Source organism: Mobula birostris, chromosome 32 (assembly GCF_030028105.1).
Source record: "Mobula birostris isolate sMobBir1 chromosome 32, sMobBir1.hap1, whole genome shotgun sequence".
Classification (NCBI taxonomy): Eukaryota; Metazoa; Chordata; class Chondrichthyes; order Myliobatiformes; family Myliobatidae; genus Mobula; species Mobula birostris.
The window spans coordinates 4678119-4695065 of NC_092401.1; the positions used below are offsets into that span (position 1 = coordinate 4678119).

The window sequence follows — 16947 nt, forward strand, 5'->3', positions numbered from 1 at the left end:
GCAAACCCTGCCAGAGTTGATGTGCATCTCATGTCATGTCCACCCTCTCTCGTAATTGTGTGTGTCTTCAGGCTCTGATCTGTGCAGTGGCCCCTTCACAACAGATGGTGATGCAACCAGTTAGAATGGTTTCCATGGTGTATCAGTACAGTTGTCTCCTCAAACTCCTAACGAAGTATAGTCGTCGTTGTGCCTTCTTTGTAATTGCATCAATATGATGAGCCCAGAATAGCTCCTCAGGGATGTTAACACCCACGAACTTGGAGCTACTCATCCTTTGATGAGGACTGATATGTGTTCCCCCAACTTCCCCTTCCTGAAGTCCACAATCAGTTCCTCAGGCTTACTGATGTTGAGTGCTAGGTTGTTGTTTGGACACCAGTCAACCAGCTGAGCAGAGGTCTAGCCACTTTAGCCGGGATGAAGTCCCATGTGTAATGTTGCCCACGAAAAGCAGGGAGTCACCCGTCATGTCCCGTACGTCTGGATCTTGCTGCCTTTGGTGGCCTCCAGCAATGTTTCGTTGCTCTTTGCCTTCTCGTCAATAGGTGATGCCAGCAACACCCACGTCACACAGCAACCATCATCCTGAAAGGTTGACGACCCTGGCAGCTGGAAGCCATGGTGTTCACAGACCTCTGATGTACTAATGTGCCGGCACTGTTGAAGCTGCAAGGTGGTCGGCACTTCCTAGCGTTCATACCAAAGTGAGCGTGGTAAAAACACAGGCCCGGCGTTATCTGTTTTGCAGGCACGAGTGTCCTTGTGTTGAAGGCCTTGCTGTCAAAGCTTATTGAGGCAGGGAAATGAGGAGGAATTTTGCATCTCTGCCAACCTGAGTGTCGTCTATCAGCCATTTTGGCAAGCTCCCTATAGTCCTTCACAGGTGCATTAGTGAGGGCTATGTGAACTTGATCAGGCTTTGCTGCATGAAGAGTTCTTTAAAAATAAAACAGGGATGGTGATTTCTCAGGAGAGGCAGCACATCCATCAGCTTCGATGGCTTAGCATCGTTAGGGCTGGGCATGAAGAGCAACTGTTTGGCATGCTGAGACTCTGATAGTGCAAAATTCTGTAGATGGGGGGTTTTCAGCATGCAATATTTTTCACGTTCAGGCGGACGTTCAAGCAGACTCACTACTCTCGCTGCTGTGCAACTACTGAGCGACACTACTACGTAGTAATACGCAGTACTGTGCACGGAGATTTCTCACCACAAACATTGGGCCTCAGCTTGTACAAACCAAGTGACAGCATTTTGCTCCCAAAACTCCGGCAGCTTCAAAGGGATTGCGCTGGCTGAAATGTTCAGTAACTCTGGAATCGTCCTAGAGTACTGGGGTCACAAATGGAGGTTTTTGCAAATGAGACCTTCTAAGTTTAGGAAAATTATAACAACACATTTGTTGAACTGCAAAACCTGAACACAAAGTGCAGTAAAACTCCTTTATGTAATTATCCCATTACATCTGACCAGCCTCTTAAATGAACCCTAACCCAACGTCAATGGTTGTGAATTCTGTATGTTTTCACCAATTATGGGCGGAAACACCACAAATGTTGTGGCGTGGATGAAATCACCGGACAGGCAGAGTTACTGGTAGATACAAAGCAGCTTCTTTATTCGATACAACAAGGTACAGCAGGCATCATACGGACGGAGACGCTTTAGGTGGAAAGGTCTGCTAGCCCAATGTGGGCTCGATATTTATTTGCTAAACACAAAGGGCAATCCCTATTTACAAATTATAGACAATGCTTTCTTTTGAAGCTACATACAAAACATCACACCTTCTGATTTCATCCTTTCCTCCCAATGCCAACATGTCTGGGTTGGCACTCACAGCCTTTGGGAGTGCAAGTTAAATCCACAATACATTTATTTGGTATCTTACGTGCTAACATAGAGGACAATTCATATTTATAAAGTATAGATAATACTGTCTTCGAAACTACAGCATCTGGTCAAACTACAGCATCAGCAGCATCTGGTATTCACAGCTTTTAGGAAAATGCGTTGTTGTGAACTCAGTCCACAGTACTTTGTCAAACAGAAGACTGGTGGCCAGAGTCATTTAAGTGTAAATGAATCATCTGCCCAAAAACTCACTCTAACACCCTACACAACTAATGGAGGGGTGACAGTGATGTATTGGACTGAGTTCACTACTGTCTGCAACATTTGAATGTACAGGAACATATACAGCCGCAGAGAGCAGTGGACTCAGCCCAATACATCACGGGTACATCCCTTCCCACCATTAGCTGTATCTAACACAACCATGGTACAGCCTGTCAGGATGCTTTCAACAGCACATCTGCAGAGTTTGTTGGAGTTTAAAAACACAGTTTAAGAGGAATTGTAAATTCACACAGATTTGGGGTAGTGAGGGGTAAGTTTTTAACTCAGAGTGTAGTCGATACCTGGAATGTAATGCCTGGTATGGTGGTAGAGGCAAACATATTAGAGGGACTCTTAAATAGGCACGTGAATATGAGGAAGATGTGGACACTGTGTAGGTAGGAAGGACTCGTTTTTCACACACAAAATACTGAAGGAACTCAGCAGGCCAGGCAGCATCTAGAAAAATAGTTTAGTCGATATTTCGGGCCGAAACCCTTCTGCAGAACTGTTTTGTGTGTGTTGCTTGGATTTCCAGCATCTGCAGATTTTCTTTTGTATGTGGAAGGATTTGTTTTTTGTTTTTTTTACTTTACTTTTTAGCTGGTTCGGCACAGCATCAGTCCGAAGGTGCTGTACTTTTCTAATTGCCACCTTTGGCTCTCAAACACTTGGGGCCAAGCAGCTGTGAGCGACCTGGGTTGATCTGGAAATCACTGCAGCCCCGTCAGGCTGCAAGTTGTCACTCTTCCAGTCCACCAGGGGCGCTACCTCAGATCTTCGACGGAACCTGTTGGGCGGGGAGCCAGCTTGATTGACGTGTGAACGACAACCAATAGCAAGCGGGTGAGCTCAGGGAAGGAGCCAATGGAGAGGTGGCGGGGCGGGATTCAACTATCAAGTTGGGTTGCGCGGAAGCTGGCGGTTTGAGGGAGAAAATGGCGCCGAGCCGGAGTAAGAGTCCGGCTATGAGGAGGAAAAACAATGTGCTGAGGAGCTTATACCGGCTAAAGGTACATGAGGCGGCGGCTGACCGGGCTGAGAACAGTAAATGCTGCATTTGCAAAGTGAAAATTCCCCCCAAATAAAGCGTGATATGGGCTGTGGGGATGGAGGTCGGACTCCCAGTGACTAACTGGGCAGAGAATTGACCCTTTCCAACAGCAACGTACGGAGTATATCATAATGAAAATGTACCTCATCATGAAACACTTCCAATAGACCATTGCTTTTATATTAAAGATACACGTCTTAGTTTGAGCTTCTGGGTCAAAATTGGATTTTAATGTTTGGAATATTCAGAAAGCTATTGCTCAGAAGAACTGAGTTGTATTACTACAGCATTTTTCACGTCCCTTCAGGATGTCCCAAGGTGTAGACAAAGAACTTCTTTCAGTTACCCAGTGCTGTAATGTGGGAAGTGTATAGACAAGTTGAAAGCTGAAAGTTCCCACTTTCTTAGCAGGACTACTTTTAAAAAAAATCCCGAGGCAAGTCCAAAATGTGTAAACTTTAGTGATTATTTATAGTTGAAGTGGGAAGGTAACCTTCTAAAATGATGCTGGTCTATTATTTTTGTCGATGTGAAAGCAGCATTTAGTTCTTTGCTGGGGATAAAAATGATCAGATAGTGCTTTTTTTAGGTATCAGTTTAGGGCTAAGTATTGACAGGATATTAGTCTTTTATAGTGTATAGTAAAATATATCTATTTTAGATTGAAATGTGGTCTTGCAGATAATTGAATGCACTGGTACTCCAATTAATGTCACCTTTCTTTGCCATAGTGAATCAGAATCAGTTTTTTTTTGTCTTATATGATGTGTAATTTGTTGGCAGCAGTTCAGTGCTAAGACATATATTTACAATAAATTAAATAAATAAATAATCCAAAAATAAGAATGCTCTATTCAGAAATTTAATGATGATGGGGAAGAAGCTGCTCCTGAATTGCTGAGCTGTGGGCCTTCAGGTTCCTGTCTCTCCGCCCTAATAGTTGTAAGAAGAAGAGGGTGTCAAGGGCCCTTAATGATGCATGCTTCTTGATGAGCCTATGATGGAACTGGCTGAAAGCCCCTTGCGATCCTGGTATTGGAGCTTCCACATCAGGGTGGGATGCAAACAGTCAGGATGCTCACTACCATGCATCTATAGAAATTTGCAAGAATCTTTGGTGACACACCAAATCTGCTGTCCATATTGAGCTGGTGGCCCTGAAGCTTGAACACAGGTATATTACTGCTTGCCTCCTTTCCGCATTTTGAAGAGATGTGCTCGAGTTGTTCACTGTTATGCCAGGAACTTGGCGTGAACTCCTGTCTTTCCACAGGAAGGAAACAGTTCCAAGTGGTTTGTTGTGAGGTGAATCGGTGACTCACAAACAAAGGTGTACAGAAGCCACTGCTTAGGGCTGATGTGAGGCAGAGTGGAGCAAGTGATGTGACCAGTCAGCACTGGAGATGGGGGGGGAGGCGGGGGGCCAGGTTCAGCGCTACATTCTAGTTGGCATGGTATTCTCCCTGTAACCTTTGACACCCTTACTAATTAGCAACCTATTAACCTCTTTTGGAAAAAAAACCCAATGACTTGGCCTCCACATCTGTCTCTATATAGCAATGAATTCCACAGATTCACCACCCTCTAGCTAAAGAAGTCATCTTTGTTCTCAAGAGATGTCCTTCTATTCTGAGGATGTGCCCTCTGCTCCTAGACTTTTGGAATCATTCTCTCCACATCCACTCTATCGAGGTCTTTCAATATTCAGTAGGTTTCAATGAGATTCCCCCTTTATTCATCTAGCTGCAGGAAGGATGGGCTCAACATCATTAAACACTCATATATTAAGCCTTTAATTCTCAGAATTCTTAAGAGAAATAGAGAAAAATGGAAAAAAAATTAGTCATCTGGTGGAAATTGGCAGTATTACTAGATGACTCAGATCGGGTCCACAGCATTCTAAAGGAGGAGGGTGAGCAGTCAGAAGTCTTGGTACATATTGGCACCAATGACATAGGTACGAAACATTAGGAGGTTCTGAAGAGAGATTTTAGGGAGCTAGGTAGAAAGCTGAAGACAGGTCCTCCAAGTCAGTAATCTCTGGATTGCTGCCTAAGCCATGCGCCAGTGAGGGTAGGAGCATTTGGGAGATAAATGCGTGGCTAAGAACTGGTGCAGGGGGCTGGGGTTCTGATTTCTGGATCATTGGGATCTCTTCTGGTGAAGGTATGACCTGTAAAAAAGGGGTGGGTTATACCTGAACCTGAGAAGGAACCAACGTCCTTGCGGGCAGGATTATTGGAGTCGTTGGGGAGAGTTTAAACTAATTTGGCAGAGGGATGGGATTCAGAGTGATAGGGCTGTGGATGGGTCAATTAGTATAATAGTGAGACTGCCTGCAAGGACAGGCTGATGATAAGGCAAAATTGCAGTCAATGTGATAAGTTTCAATTTAAAAAGGATGATAAATACAGGACTGAAGGTGTTATATTTGCATGCACATATTATACGGATTAAGGTAGATGAACTTGTGGCACAGTTAGAAATTGGCAGATGTTATGTTGTGGGCTTAACTGAGCCGTGGCTGAAAGAAAATTGTAGCTGGTGGTTTAACTTCCAAGGATGCACGTTGTATTGAAAGGACAGGCAGGTAGGCGGAGTGGGGGGGTGGGTGGCTCTGTTGGTAAAAAAAAATGAAATCAAATCCTTAAAAAGAGGTGACATGAGATCCGAAGATGTAGAATCCTTGTGGGTAGAGCTAAGAAACTGCAAGGATAAAAAGACCCTACACGAGGAATTCTGCAGATGCTGGAAATTCAAGCAACACACATCAAAGTTGCTGGTGAACGCAGCAGGCTAGGCAGCATCTCTAGGAAGAAGTACAGTCGACGTCTCGGCCCGAAACATCGACTGTACCTCTTCCTAGAGATGCTGCCTGGCCTGCTGCGTTCGCCAGCAACTTTGGTGTGTGTTGGTAAAAAGACCCTGATAGGATTTGTGTACAGACCCCCAAACAGTAGCAATGATGTGGTCTACAAATTACAATGGAAGGTGGAAAATGCATGCCAAAAGAGCAATGTTATAACAGTCATGGGGATTTCAATATGCAGGTAGATTGGGAAAATCAGGTTGGTGCTGGATTCTAAGAGAGGGAGTTTGTAGAATGCCTCCAAGATGGCTTTTTAGGACAGCTCATGGTTTAGCCCACTAGGGGATTAGCTATTCTGGATTGGGTGTTGTGCAGTGAACTGGAATTGATTAGGGATTAGGGTAAAGGAACCAAGTAATCAAAATATGATAGAATTCACCCTGCAATTTGAGAGGGAGAGCTAAAGTCAAATATATCAGTATTCAGATGTATCAGTATTGCACGAGAGAGGAGTTGGCCAAAGTTGTTTGGGGAAAAAAAAACACTGGCAGGGATGACAGCAGAGCAGCAATAGCTGGAATTTTTGGAAGCAATTTGGAAGGCACAGGATAGATATATCCCAAAGAAGAAGTAGTAGTCTAAAGGCGGGATGGTGCAACAATAGTTGACAAGGGAAGTCAAATCCAACAATAAAAGCCAAAGAGAGGACATATAATAGAGCAAAAATTAGTGGGAAGTTAGAGGATTAGGAAACTTAAAAACCAACAGAAGGCAACTAAAAAGTTGTAAAGATGGAAAAGATTGAGTTTGTAGCTAACCAATAATATTAAAGAGGATACCAAAAGTTTCCTCAGATATATCAAGAGTAAAAGAAAGGTGAGAATGGATATTGGACTGCTGGAAAACAACACTGGAGAGGGAGTAATGGGGGACAAGGAAATGGCGGATGAACTGAATAAGTATTTTGCATCTGTCTTCACTGTGGAGGACACTAGCAATATGCCAGAAGTTTGAGGGAATCGGGGAGCAGAAGTGAGAAAAGTTGCCATAACTAGGGAGAAGGTGGTTAAGTAGCCAACCAGAAAGGTCTGAAGGTAGATAAATTAACTGGGCCAGATGGTCTCTATCTAGGGTTCTGAAAGATGTGGCTGAAGAGATTGTGGAGGCATTATTAATGATCTTTCAAGAATTAATAGGCTCTGGCATTGTTCTGGAGGACTGGAAAATTGCAAATGTCACTCCATTCTTCAAGAAGGGAGAGAGGCAGTAGAAAGGAAATTATAGGCCAGTTAGTCTGACTTCAGTGGTTGGGAAGATGTTGGAGTCAATTCTTCAGGATATGGTTTTGGGGTAGTTGGAGGCTCATGATAAAATAGGCAATTGTCAGCATGGTTTTCTTAAGGGAATATCTTGCCTGATAAATCTTTTGAACATCTTTGGAGAAATAACAAGTAAAATAGACAAAGGAGAATTGGTAGATGTTGTGTACTTGGATTTTCAGAAGGCCTTTGATAAGGTGCCACACATGAGAGCCCATAGTATTTACAAGGAAAGATACTAGCATGGATAGAGCACTGGCTGATTGGCAGGAGACAAAGAGTGGGAATAAAGAGTTGGCTGCTGGTGTTCCTCAGGTGTCTGTGTTGGGACTGCTTCTTTTTACGTTACATGTTAATGATTTGGATGACGGAATTGGTGGTTTTGTAGCCAAGTTTGCAAACAATATGAAAGTAGGTGGTGGTGCTGGTAGCGTTGAGGAAGCAGGGAGGCTGCAGAAGGACTTAAGACAGATTAGGATAACGGGCAAAGAAGTGGCAGATGGAATACAGTGTTGGGAAGTGTATGGTTATGCAGTTAGGTATAAGAAATAATACTAGACTATTTTCTAAATGGGGAGAAAATTCAAAAATCTGAGGTGCAAAGGGATTTGGGAGTCCTGGTGCAGAATTCCCTAAAGGATAATTTGCAGGTTATGTCAGTGGTGAGGAAGGCAAATGCATGTTAGCATCCATTTCGAGAGGACTGGGCAAGGGTGTAATGTTGAGTTTTATAAAACACTGCTCACTTGGAGTACTGTGAGTAGTTTTGGGCCCTTATCTAAGAATGGATGTGCTGATATGGGATAAGTTTCAGAAGAAGTTCAAGAGAATGATTTTGGGAATGAAAGGGTTACCATATAAATACCGATTGATGGCTCTGGGTCTGTACTTGCTGGAAATCAGAAGAATGGGGCAGGGGGGGCGATTTCATTGAGACGTATCAAATGTTGAAAGGCCTCGATAGAGTGGATGTGGAGAGGATGTTTCCTATGATGGGGGAATCTAGGATCAGAGGGCACAGACTCGGAATAGAAGGACATCCATTTAGAATGGAGATGAGGAATTTCTTTAGCCAGCGAGTGGGGAATCTGTGGAATTCGTTGCCAAAGCAGCCGTGAAGACTAAGTTACTAGGTATAGAAAGGCAGAAGTTGGTAGATTCTTGATAAGTCAGGGCATGAAGGGATATGGGAAGATGGCACAAGATTGGGGCTAGTGACTTGGATCAGTCATGATGAAATGGCGGAGCAAACGCGGTACGCCAAATGGCCTTATTCTGCTCCTATATCTTTTCGTCTGATGACGCTGGTGTTATTTTTAAGAGAAAGGAAATACTACTTTTAACCCTAGATAAACCTTTGTCTTTGTCCAGGGAGAAGGTGAGTGTTGGTAGAAATGAAAGTGTGAATTAGAGAGTCATGAAGCAAATGGCCCTGTTGGAATGCTGAAAGAGGAGGGAAGAGAAAAAGATATCTGGTGATGACAGGATGTTAAGGTTGTAGAAATTGGGAATGACCTATTGTTTACATAACCATGGCTTTCTTGTCCAACCCTTCTTTTACTTTAATCGTGAGTTCTGTCAACTATAGCTGACAGGGTTTTCAAACTGTTTTCCATTTCCCACATTTCCAACCTGAACTAGGATTCCCGTGTTCTTGTCTTTCATTTCACTAACATTCAGATTCAGTGGATCATCCTTAAGATTTCTGTAATATTCATTGTGATGCTACTATGAGCAACATGTTCCCCTCCTCTTTTGCATTCCAAAGCTTTGTGATGCATTCTTCATTTTCACTAACCTTCCCATTATGTTTCACTAAATCATTCCATGTAGTTGTCTTTATCTCTTCACTTTTCACCATCCAGGGAACCGGCCACTCTCCATGAAACAGGGATTCACTTTTACATCTTCAAATTTTGTGTTTTGCATTTGGTGCTCTTAGTAATGTCTTCTCAGTGCTGGAAAGCAATAGTTGACCCTATTACCTTTATAGAGAATTTACTGACTTGTCAAACAGAAGACTAAACTAAGGTTTAGTACAACTTAATCTTTATTGATAAAGATACCACTGTCTTTTAACACCTTCACTTTCAATTTACCATACTGACACCATTTTTATGTTATATCTCAAGACTAGTGGCAGTCTTAAATCTTAAGTCTTCTCTGAGTTCCAAACTCAGTGCCTTCTTTCTTACGATTGTTCTCCCTGGGTTGTTTCTACCAGTGTCTTAGACAGTCCTCGAGCTCATGGTTCTGAAATCAATCATTCTCGTTCAAGGACTGAACAACAAGACATATCTGTTTTGATGTGCCTTTTCCATCCTTACCTTAAACTTGGGCCCCACCAATGTTGATTACCTATCACATTGATATTCAAGATGTAGTAAATAAGAGCAAGTATTTTCTCAAACAAGAGAAAATCTGCAGATGCTGGAAATCCAAGCAACACACACAAAATGCTGGAGGAACTAAGCAGACCAGGCAGCATCTATGGAAAAGAGTACAGTTGACATTTTGGGCTGAGACAGCTCGGTCTGAAGCATCGACTATGCTTCTTTCCATAGATGCTGCCTGGCCTGCTGAGTTTCTCCAGCGTTTTGTGTGTGTGGCAAGTATTTTCTTATCAGTTTGAGAAGTCTTTAGTTGTAAAGAGTGCCTGTGCTTGAAAATTGATTTGAAGCATTTTGCGCCCGGAAAGACAGCCCAAAACATCCTCTTTTATTAAGCTCTCCAGATGGCTAATTGTAGAATAATTTACAATGGCAGAGTTCAGTGTTAATGCCATTCTGCTTCCTTATGGTTAAAACTGAGAAAGTGCTAATCTCGTGACCTTCCTTCACTAAGCTCTTTGTTCTATAGTTCTCAGCATTTCTTTCTAGTCAGTGTTCTAAAGAAGCCTGATGGGATACTTTATATTTTGTTTCTGATTACAACAGCTGTATGGAACACCCTTATCTTCCGGTTGTATACGGTAACATATACAGTGGTTTCTGGTTAATTGGGAGACATCGGGACCCATACGTTTTGGCCCAATTAAGCGGCTGCCCTAATTAGCTGGTTTCATGGAAATAGTTAAAAGGTATAAAAAAGACAAGCTATCGTTTAACTGGGTAACAATTTGTGTATTTAATTGAATTTAAAACACTGCCAATACTTCTACAAAACTATAAAACTGATTATTAGTTCCTAATAGGTATCAATGGAATAATTATCTGCCATCACAAACTAGAGAAAATCTGCAGATGCTGGAACTCTGAGCAGTGGGCCGAAGCTTCTACTATGCTTTTTTCCATAGATGCTGTCTGGCCTGCTGAGTTCCTCCAGCATTTTGTGAATTATCTGCTATATTCTTTTGACTGATTGCAAATGAACAAAATCAGTGCAGATAATGGACTGCCTTCATACAAAACTTTGGACGATTGCATCCTCCAAATCTTCATTTTGATTGTATAAGGGTATAAATCTTCATTTCGATCTATAAGGGTTACTATGAGCTTATAGTTGTCTGCTGCTCTTGTTCTCTCTCTCACTCCCTCTCTGAATTCTAGACTCTTCCAACAAAGCTTGACGTGAGCTTGGGAACAGAATCTGATCATCTAGGTGTATTAGACCTTCCAGGAGTCAACATTGAATTCACGAGTTTCAGATAACCAGTGTTGGCTATTTGATTCAGAATTAGCCAGAATAAAAATCATCAACCTGTAATGTTAACTTAGTATATGATTCTCCACTTAAGCTCCCTGACTTTCTGGATATTTCCAGTATTCTCTTTTATTCAGATCTCCAGCGCTGTTCTGTTCTAACTCTCAGATTGTGTTTATGTTTCTCTCTCCTCTGTTCTCGTTCATTTTCTATTTACATATTCTCCAGATATATAATTTTCAATTAATAAGTCTTCACCACTCTCTCATCCAGCATTTGCACTACATTCTTGCCATCTCGAGCCTAACATATACATCTTTATTCTCTTTACCTTTCCTCTTCTCTGCAACTTACAACAAGCTTGTTTTCTAGTTATGATTTGAATCTGTAAGTTTCTATCATCTCTCTCTCTCTCTCTCTCTCTCTCTCTCTCTCTCATTTGCCTGAATGTGATCTGTATAGCTACTTTCTCTGCCTGTTCATGTGTTTGTTTAAATGCTCTTTAGCACTGCTATCTTATCTGCTTTCACTACCTCTCCTGGCAGCATGCCTCAGGCATCTGCCTTTCTCTGTGTATGCGGAAAAAAACTTGCATCACAGTTCTCTACACTTTCCCTCTTTCACCTTAATCAATGCCCCCTAGTATTTCACATTTCTCTCCTAGGAAAAAGACTTTTTATCCCTAACTTTGAGTCTCATAATTTCATATACTTCTATTAGGTCATCCCTTTACCTCTGGCCTTCTGGAGAAAACAATCCAAGTTTGTCCAAACTCTTATGGCTAGTACTCTTCAATCTAAGCAATATCCTATAGAATCTCTTCTGCACCCTCTCCGTATTCTCCCTGTCTTTCTATAGTGTGTTGATCAAAACTGTGCTCAATCCTGCAAATGTGGCCTAGCCAAAGTTTTATACAGCTGCAACATGACTTCCTGATTTTTATAAAATGCCCCAACTGATAAAGGTATTCATTTTTACCATGCTATTTATTTGTGTTGCCCCTTTCAAGAAGCTATGAGCTTGCATCCAAAAATCCTTGTGTAGGTCTGTGCTCCTAAGGGTCCTGCCATTTATTGTATTCCTTCCTCTTACATTGACTTTCCAAAGTGCACTAGTCCAGATTAAACTTCCTCTGCCCATATTTCCAACTGATTTGTATCCTACTCTATCCTTTGACAGCTATCCTCACTATCCACAACTCTGCCAATCTTTGAGATATTGGCAACCTCACTAACCAGCCCTCCTATGTTTCGTCCAAACAGAGGTCTCAGTACCAATCCCTGCTGAACATTTCTGGCCACAGATCTTCGGTGGGATTAACACTCCTCAACCGTAATACATAGGAGTAAATTAAACCATTTGGACCATTGAGTCTGCTCCGCCATTCCTTCATGGCTGATTTATCATTCCTCTCAACCCCATTCGCTTACTTTCTCCCTGAACCTTTGATGCCCTCATTAAACAAAAACCTATACACCTCTGCTTTAAATATACACAATGACTTGGCCTCCACAGCCATCTGTGGCACTACCTTCTGGCTAAAGAAATTTCTCCTCATCTCTGTTCAGAATGGACATCCTCTATTCTGAGGCCATGCCCTGTGGTCCTAGACTCCCTCCCCATAAGAAACATCCTCTCCACTTCCACTCTATGCCTTTCAATATTGCATTAGTTTTAATGACCCCCCCCAAACTCCAGTGAGCTCAGAGCCATCAAATACTTCTCATACTTAACCTCTTCATTCCTGAAGTCATTCTTGTGAACCTCCTCTCGACTCTGTCCAATGCCAGCACATCTTTTCTTAGATAAGGGGCCCTAAACTTAGATAAGGCTCACAATACTCGAAGTGCAGTCTGACCAATGCCTTATAAAGCACTACACTCTTGCTTTTGTATTCTACGGATCCCACAACCCACTTGGGTCGTAGGGGCACTGTACAGATTAGCACTGCACAAGTTGCCTCCTTTTACGGTTGTGGGCAAGTGCCTGGGTTGCAACAAAGCTCTCTCTGATCCACTCTGCAGTGTCGTCTGCTCATTTCTTTCTCTGTCTGCCCCTTTTTCTTTTCCTCTACACGATTCCCTGAAGAATGGTCTTTGAGAATCCTCTTGATCTTGTTATATGGCCATACCATCTCAGTTTCCTCTTCTTTACTATGGACAGTAGATCTTCACAGTGCCTCATGTGCTCTTCATACTTATTCACACATTGCCTGGTGTGCAATGGATCGCACAGCCCTTGGTGACCAGGGCGACCACCGATCCGGTATGGGGTCTGTGCTCTGTCCGTGATGTTGAATGTCTTGGGCTGATGAGTCCTGGTAGTGCCCACCCCTCTCCAGGCCAGAACACAGCTAATGTCCTCCAACTCAGTGGCTCGCCCTGGTCTTGAACACATGGCTGTTGCAGTTCTTCAGGGAACCCATCCGCCCTGGCTGGTGTCTTCATCAATGGGGTCCTTTGCCCAGTGGTGCCCCTCACATCATTTAGCCAGCCAGCTGAAGCGGTGTACTGGGATGTGCCATCTAGAGGCATACATGAGAGATTTAGGAGATGGACGAAGACCAGTGATGCCTATCCACTCTACAAGGTAGAGTTTAACTGCCAGACATCAAAGATACTACCTCTATTCAAAGTCCCTACACCCTTTCTAGTCCTCTCAAAATGAAGGCTGACATTGCATTTGCCTTTCTTACCACTGACTTAACCTGCAAGTTAACCTTTAGGGGATCCTGCACAAGGACTCCCAAGTCCTTCTGCAGATTCCCTGCCTCCTCAGCACGACCTGCTCCTCCACTATCTTTGTATCGTCCACAATTAAAGGCCACAAAGCCTTTAATTCCATCATCCAAATCGCTGACGTTGATTCTTGAAAGATCATTTCTAATGCCTCCACAATCTCTATCACTTCCCTGTTTTCTATGAGTTAAGGCACTTTTGAATCCAATCAACCAAGTCACTGTGGATCCCAAGTGCCTTAATCTTCTGGATCATCCTACCATGAGGGATCTTGTCAAATGTGTTACTAAAGCCCACGTAGACTACATCCACTGACTTTCCGTCATAAAGATTTCTGTTAATGTGCCTGCAGTCTCCTCTTTTTTCTCAATAACCTGAGATGGAATGAATTTACTAGAGCATTCTCATTTTGATTAACAAATTGGTAAACATTTAGCAACCCATTTGAAAATAAGAACCTATTTGTGAATTGGGAGAGCATGCTTTTCCATCATCTGATAAATATGTCACAGACGTTGAGATTCTTAAGCTAGATTCATAACAGTCATAGCAAATGAAGAGAATTGTTTAATTATTTTGCATAATGAAATTTTTCTCTTTATTAATGTGATAAAGTGCCCCACTTTAATATGAAAAACTATTTCCCAGTGTGAAGATGTCATTGTAGTTAATGATGGTGATGTTAAAACCTATCTATTCAGTCTAGACTGTTGGAATCTTTCCAGGTATTGCTCTTGTCTTTCGTTAGTTCAAGATGGAAGAATGAATGGTCAGTGGGATCATCAACCATAACTTCAGCACTTTACTGAAGTGAGCCAAATGTTCATTTGTGGTTGTGCATTCCACTGTCACATAGGTCAGGTGAAGGGCTAAGTCACTTCAGGGAAGAAGTTTTAGGAATTAGTGGATCTATGATTGTTATATGTGATCTGCAGACTCATATCTGGGACGAGTGAGCTTGAAGACACAGGTGCCATTGAATGTTCCTTCTGTTGCTTGACTTTAACCTCCACTTTGTCCCATCAGAGTTTTCAGTGTTTTCAAGTTTTCAGTGTTTTCTAGTTGTAGCAATTCAAGACAGCAAAAACCAGCACACTCCCAAACAGTCCATCACCTTTATAAGAGCGGAAGAGAAGGCTCAACATCGGCCTAGCCCCTCGGGAGGGCTTCTTGCCACTGCGCGAGACTGGCAGCTCCAAGTTGACCTAGGGAGGCAACTCAAGTTCCCAGAGAACATCGCAGCCACTCTGCTCCACCCGGGCATGGTGTTAATAGCGGAGTCTACAAAGCAAGTGGTCCTGCTGGAACTTACTATCCCCTGGGAAGACCGATTGAAGAGGCCAACAAGCGCAAGAGGGCTGAATACACAGATCTTGTTGCAGAATGCTGGAGCAATGACTGGAGAGCTCGCTCTGAGCCAGTCGAAGTTGGGTGCTGGGGCTTTGCTGGCTATTCATTACAGCAAACTCTAAAACTCCGTGGAGTTAAAGGACTGCAGTGCAGAAGAGCCACCAAGAACATTCTGGAGGCTGCTGAAAAGGCCTCGCGGTGGCTGTGGATCCGGAGGGGGGGGGATCCGTGGATTAGTGTGCCACTTGGACACAAGTCAGGGTCTGATCACCCCTGGCTGGGTCAACCGGGCGAGGGTGTCTGATGATTAAAGACCCGAGTTACCCTATGACCCCAGATTCATCACTGAAGACATGTCCAAGTAGCACCAGAAGGTGTATAAATATTTCATGGACTTAAGGTTGTGGGCAGTATAAAAGTAATAAATTATTTTAATGTGATTCTTGTGAACTAATCAGGGAGAGAGCAAAAACTAGTTCTGCTGGCTTGAGAGGAATCTAGGACTGGAAGCCATAATTTGTGTAATGGTAAATGCCCATTGTCACATTCTCTGATTTTGCTGGCTGCAGTTGGACATTACATATTTCAATTCTTTATTGCAGATAACCGGCCAGTTCTCTCATCGAATGTTTCAAAATTTACCACCCATTCTTTGTGTCCCCTTGAAGAACATTGTGGATGATGATTTTTTACTAGCTGGGTACGTAAACTTTCTGGAGGCAGCTAGCAATTTAATAACAGATATTGCAACCTTCTAAGTAATATTCAGCAGTTAATTTATTGATTTAGTAAGTGGAATCTGAGACTCCCAAGTCTGGCAATGATTGTGTGAAATACGGTATATCTATCAGTAGGAGGTTGCTAAGAACATAGAAATCTACAGCACATTACAGGCCCTTCAGTCCACTATGTCGTGCTGACCATGTAACCTACTCTAGAAACTGCCTAGAATTTCCCTACCGCACAGCCCTCTATCTTTCTAAGCTCCATGTACCTATCTAAGAGTCTCTTAAAAGACCCTGTTGTGTCCACCTCTACCACCATCACTGGCAGTGCATTCCACACACCCACCATTCTCTGTGTGAAAAACTTACCTCTGACATCCTGACATCTCCGCTCCCCCCCCCCCCCGTACCTACTTCTAAGCTCCTTAAAACAATGTCCCCTCATGTTAGCCATTTCAGCCCTGGGAAAAACCCTCTAGCTATCCACTATCAATGCCTCTCATCATCTTGTACACCTCTATAAGATCTCCTCTTACCCTCTATGACTCCAAGGAGAAAAGGCTCAAATTCACTCAACCTAGTCTCATAAGGCAGGCTCTCCAATTCAGGCAACATCCTTGTAAATCTCCTCTGCACTCTCTCTATAGTATCCATATCCTTCCTGTAGTGAGATGACCAGAACTAAACACAGTACTCCAAGTGGGGTTTGACCAGGGTCCTATATGGCTGCAAAATTACCTCTCGGTTGTTGAACTCACTTCCACGGTTGATGAATGCCAACACACCAAACGCCTTCTTAACAACATTGTCAACCTATGCAGCTGTTTTGAGTGTCCTATGGACACAGACTCCAAGATCTTTCTGATCTTCCACACTGCCAAGAGTCTTACCATTAATATTATATTTTGTCTTCAAGTTTGACCTACCAAAATGAACCACTTCACACTTATCTGGTTTGAACTGCATCTACCATTTTTCGGCCCAGTTCTGCATCCTATCAATGTCCTGCTGTAGCCTCTGACAGCCCTCCAAACTATTCACAACACCCCCAACATTTGTGTCATCAGCAAACGTACGTGTCATCAGCAAACGTTATCAAATGCCTTACTGAAATCCATGTACAATATATCCACTGCTCTACCTTCACCAATGTGTTTTGTTACATCCTCAGAGAATTCAATCAGGTTC

General features: G+C 42.9%; 1 protein-coding gene across 1 annotated transcript in view; it reads left to right on the forward strand.

The window, feature by feature from the left end:
- Positions 1 to 3038: 3038 nt before the first annotated feature.
- dcaf15 (DDB1 and CUL4 associated factor 15) overlaps positions 3039 to 16947 on the forward strand; it is a 46503-nt gene continuing 32594 nt past the window's right edge. The window contains exons 1-2 of the mRNA XM_072248275.1: positions 3039 to 3135; positions 15637 to 15734. Coding sequence (XP_072104376.1) covers positions 3061 to 3135; positions 15637 to 15734 — 173 coding nt within the window. The 5' untranslated portion in view covers positions 3039 to 3060. The remainder of the gene's footprint in view (positions 3136 to 15636; positions 15735 to 16947) is intronic.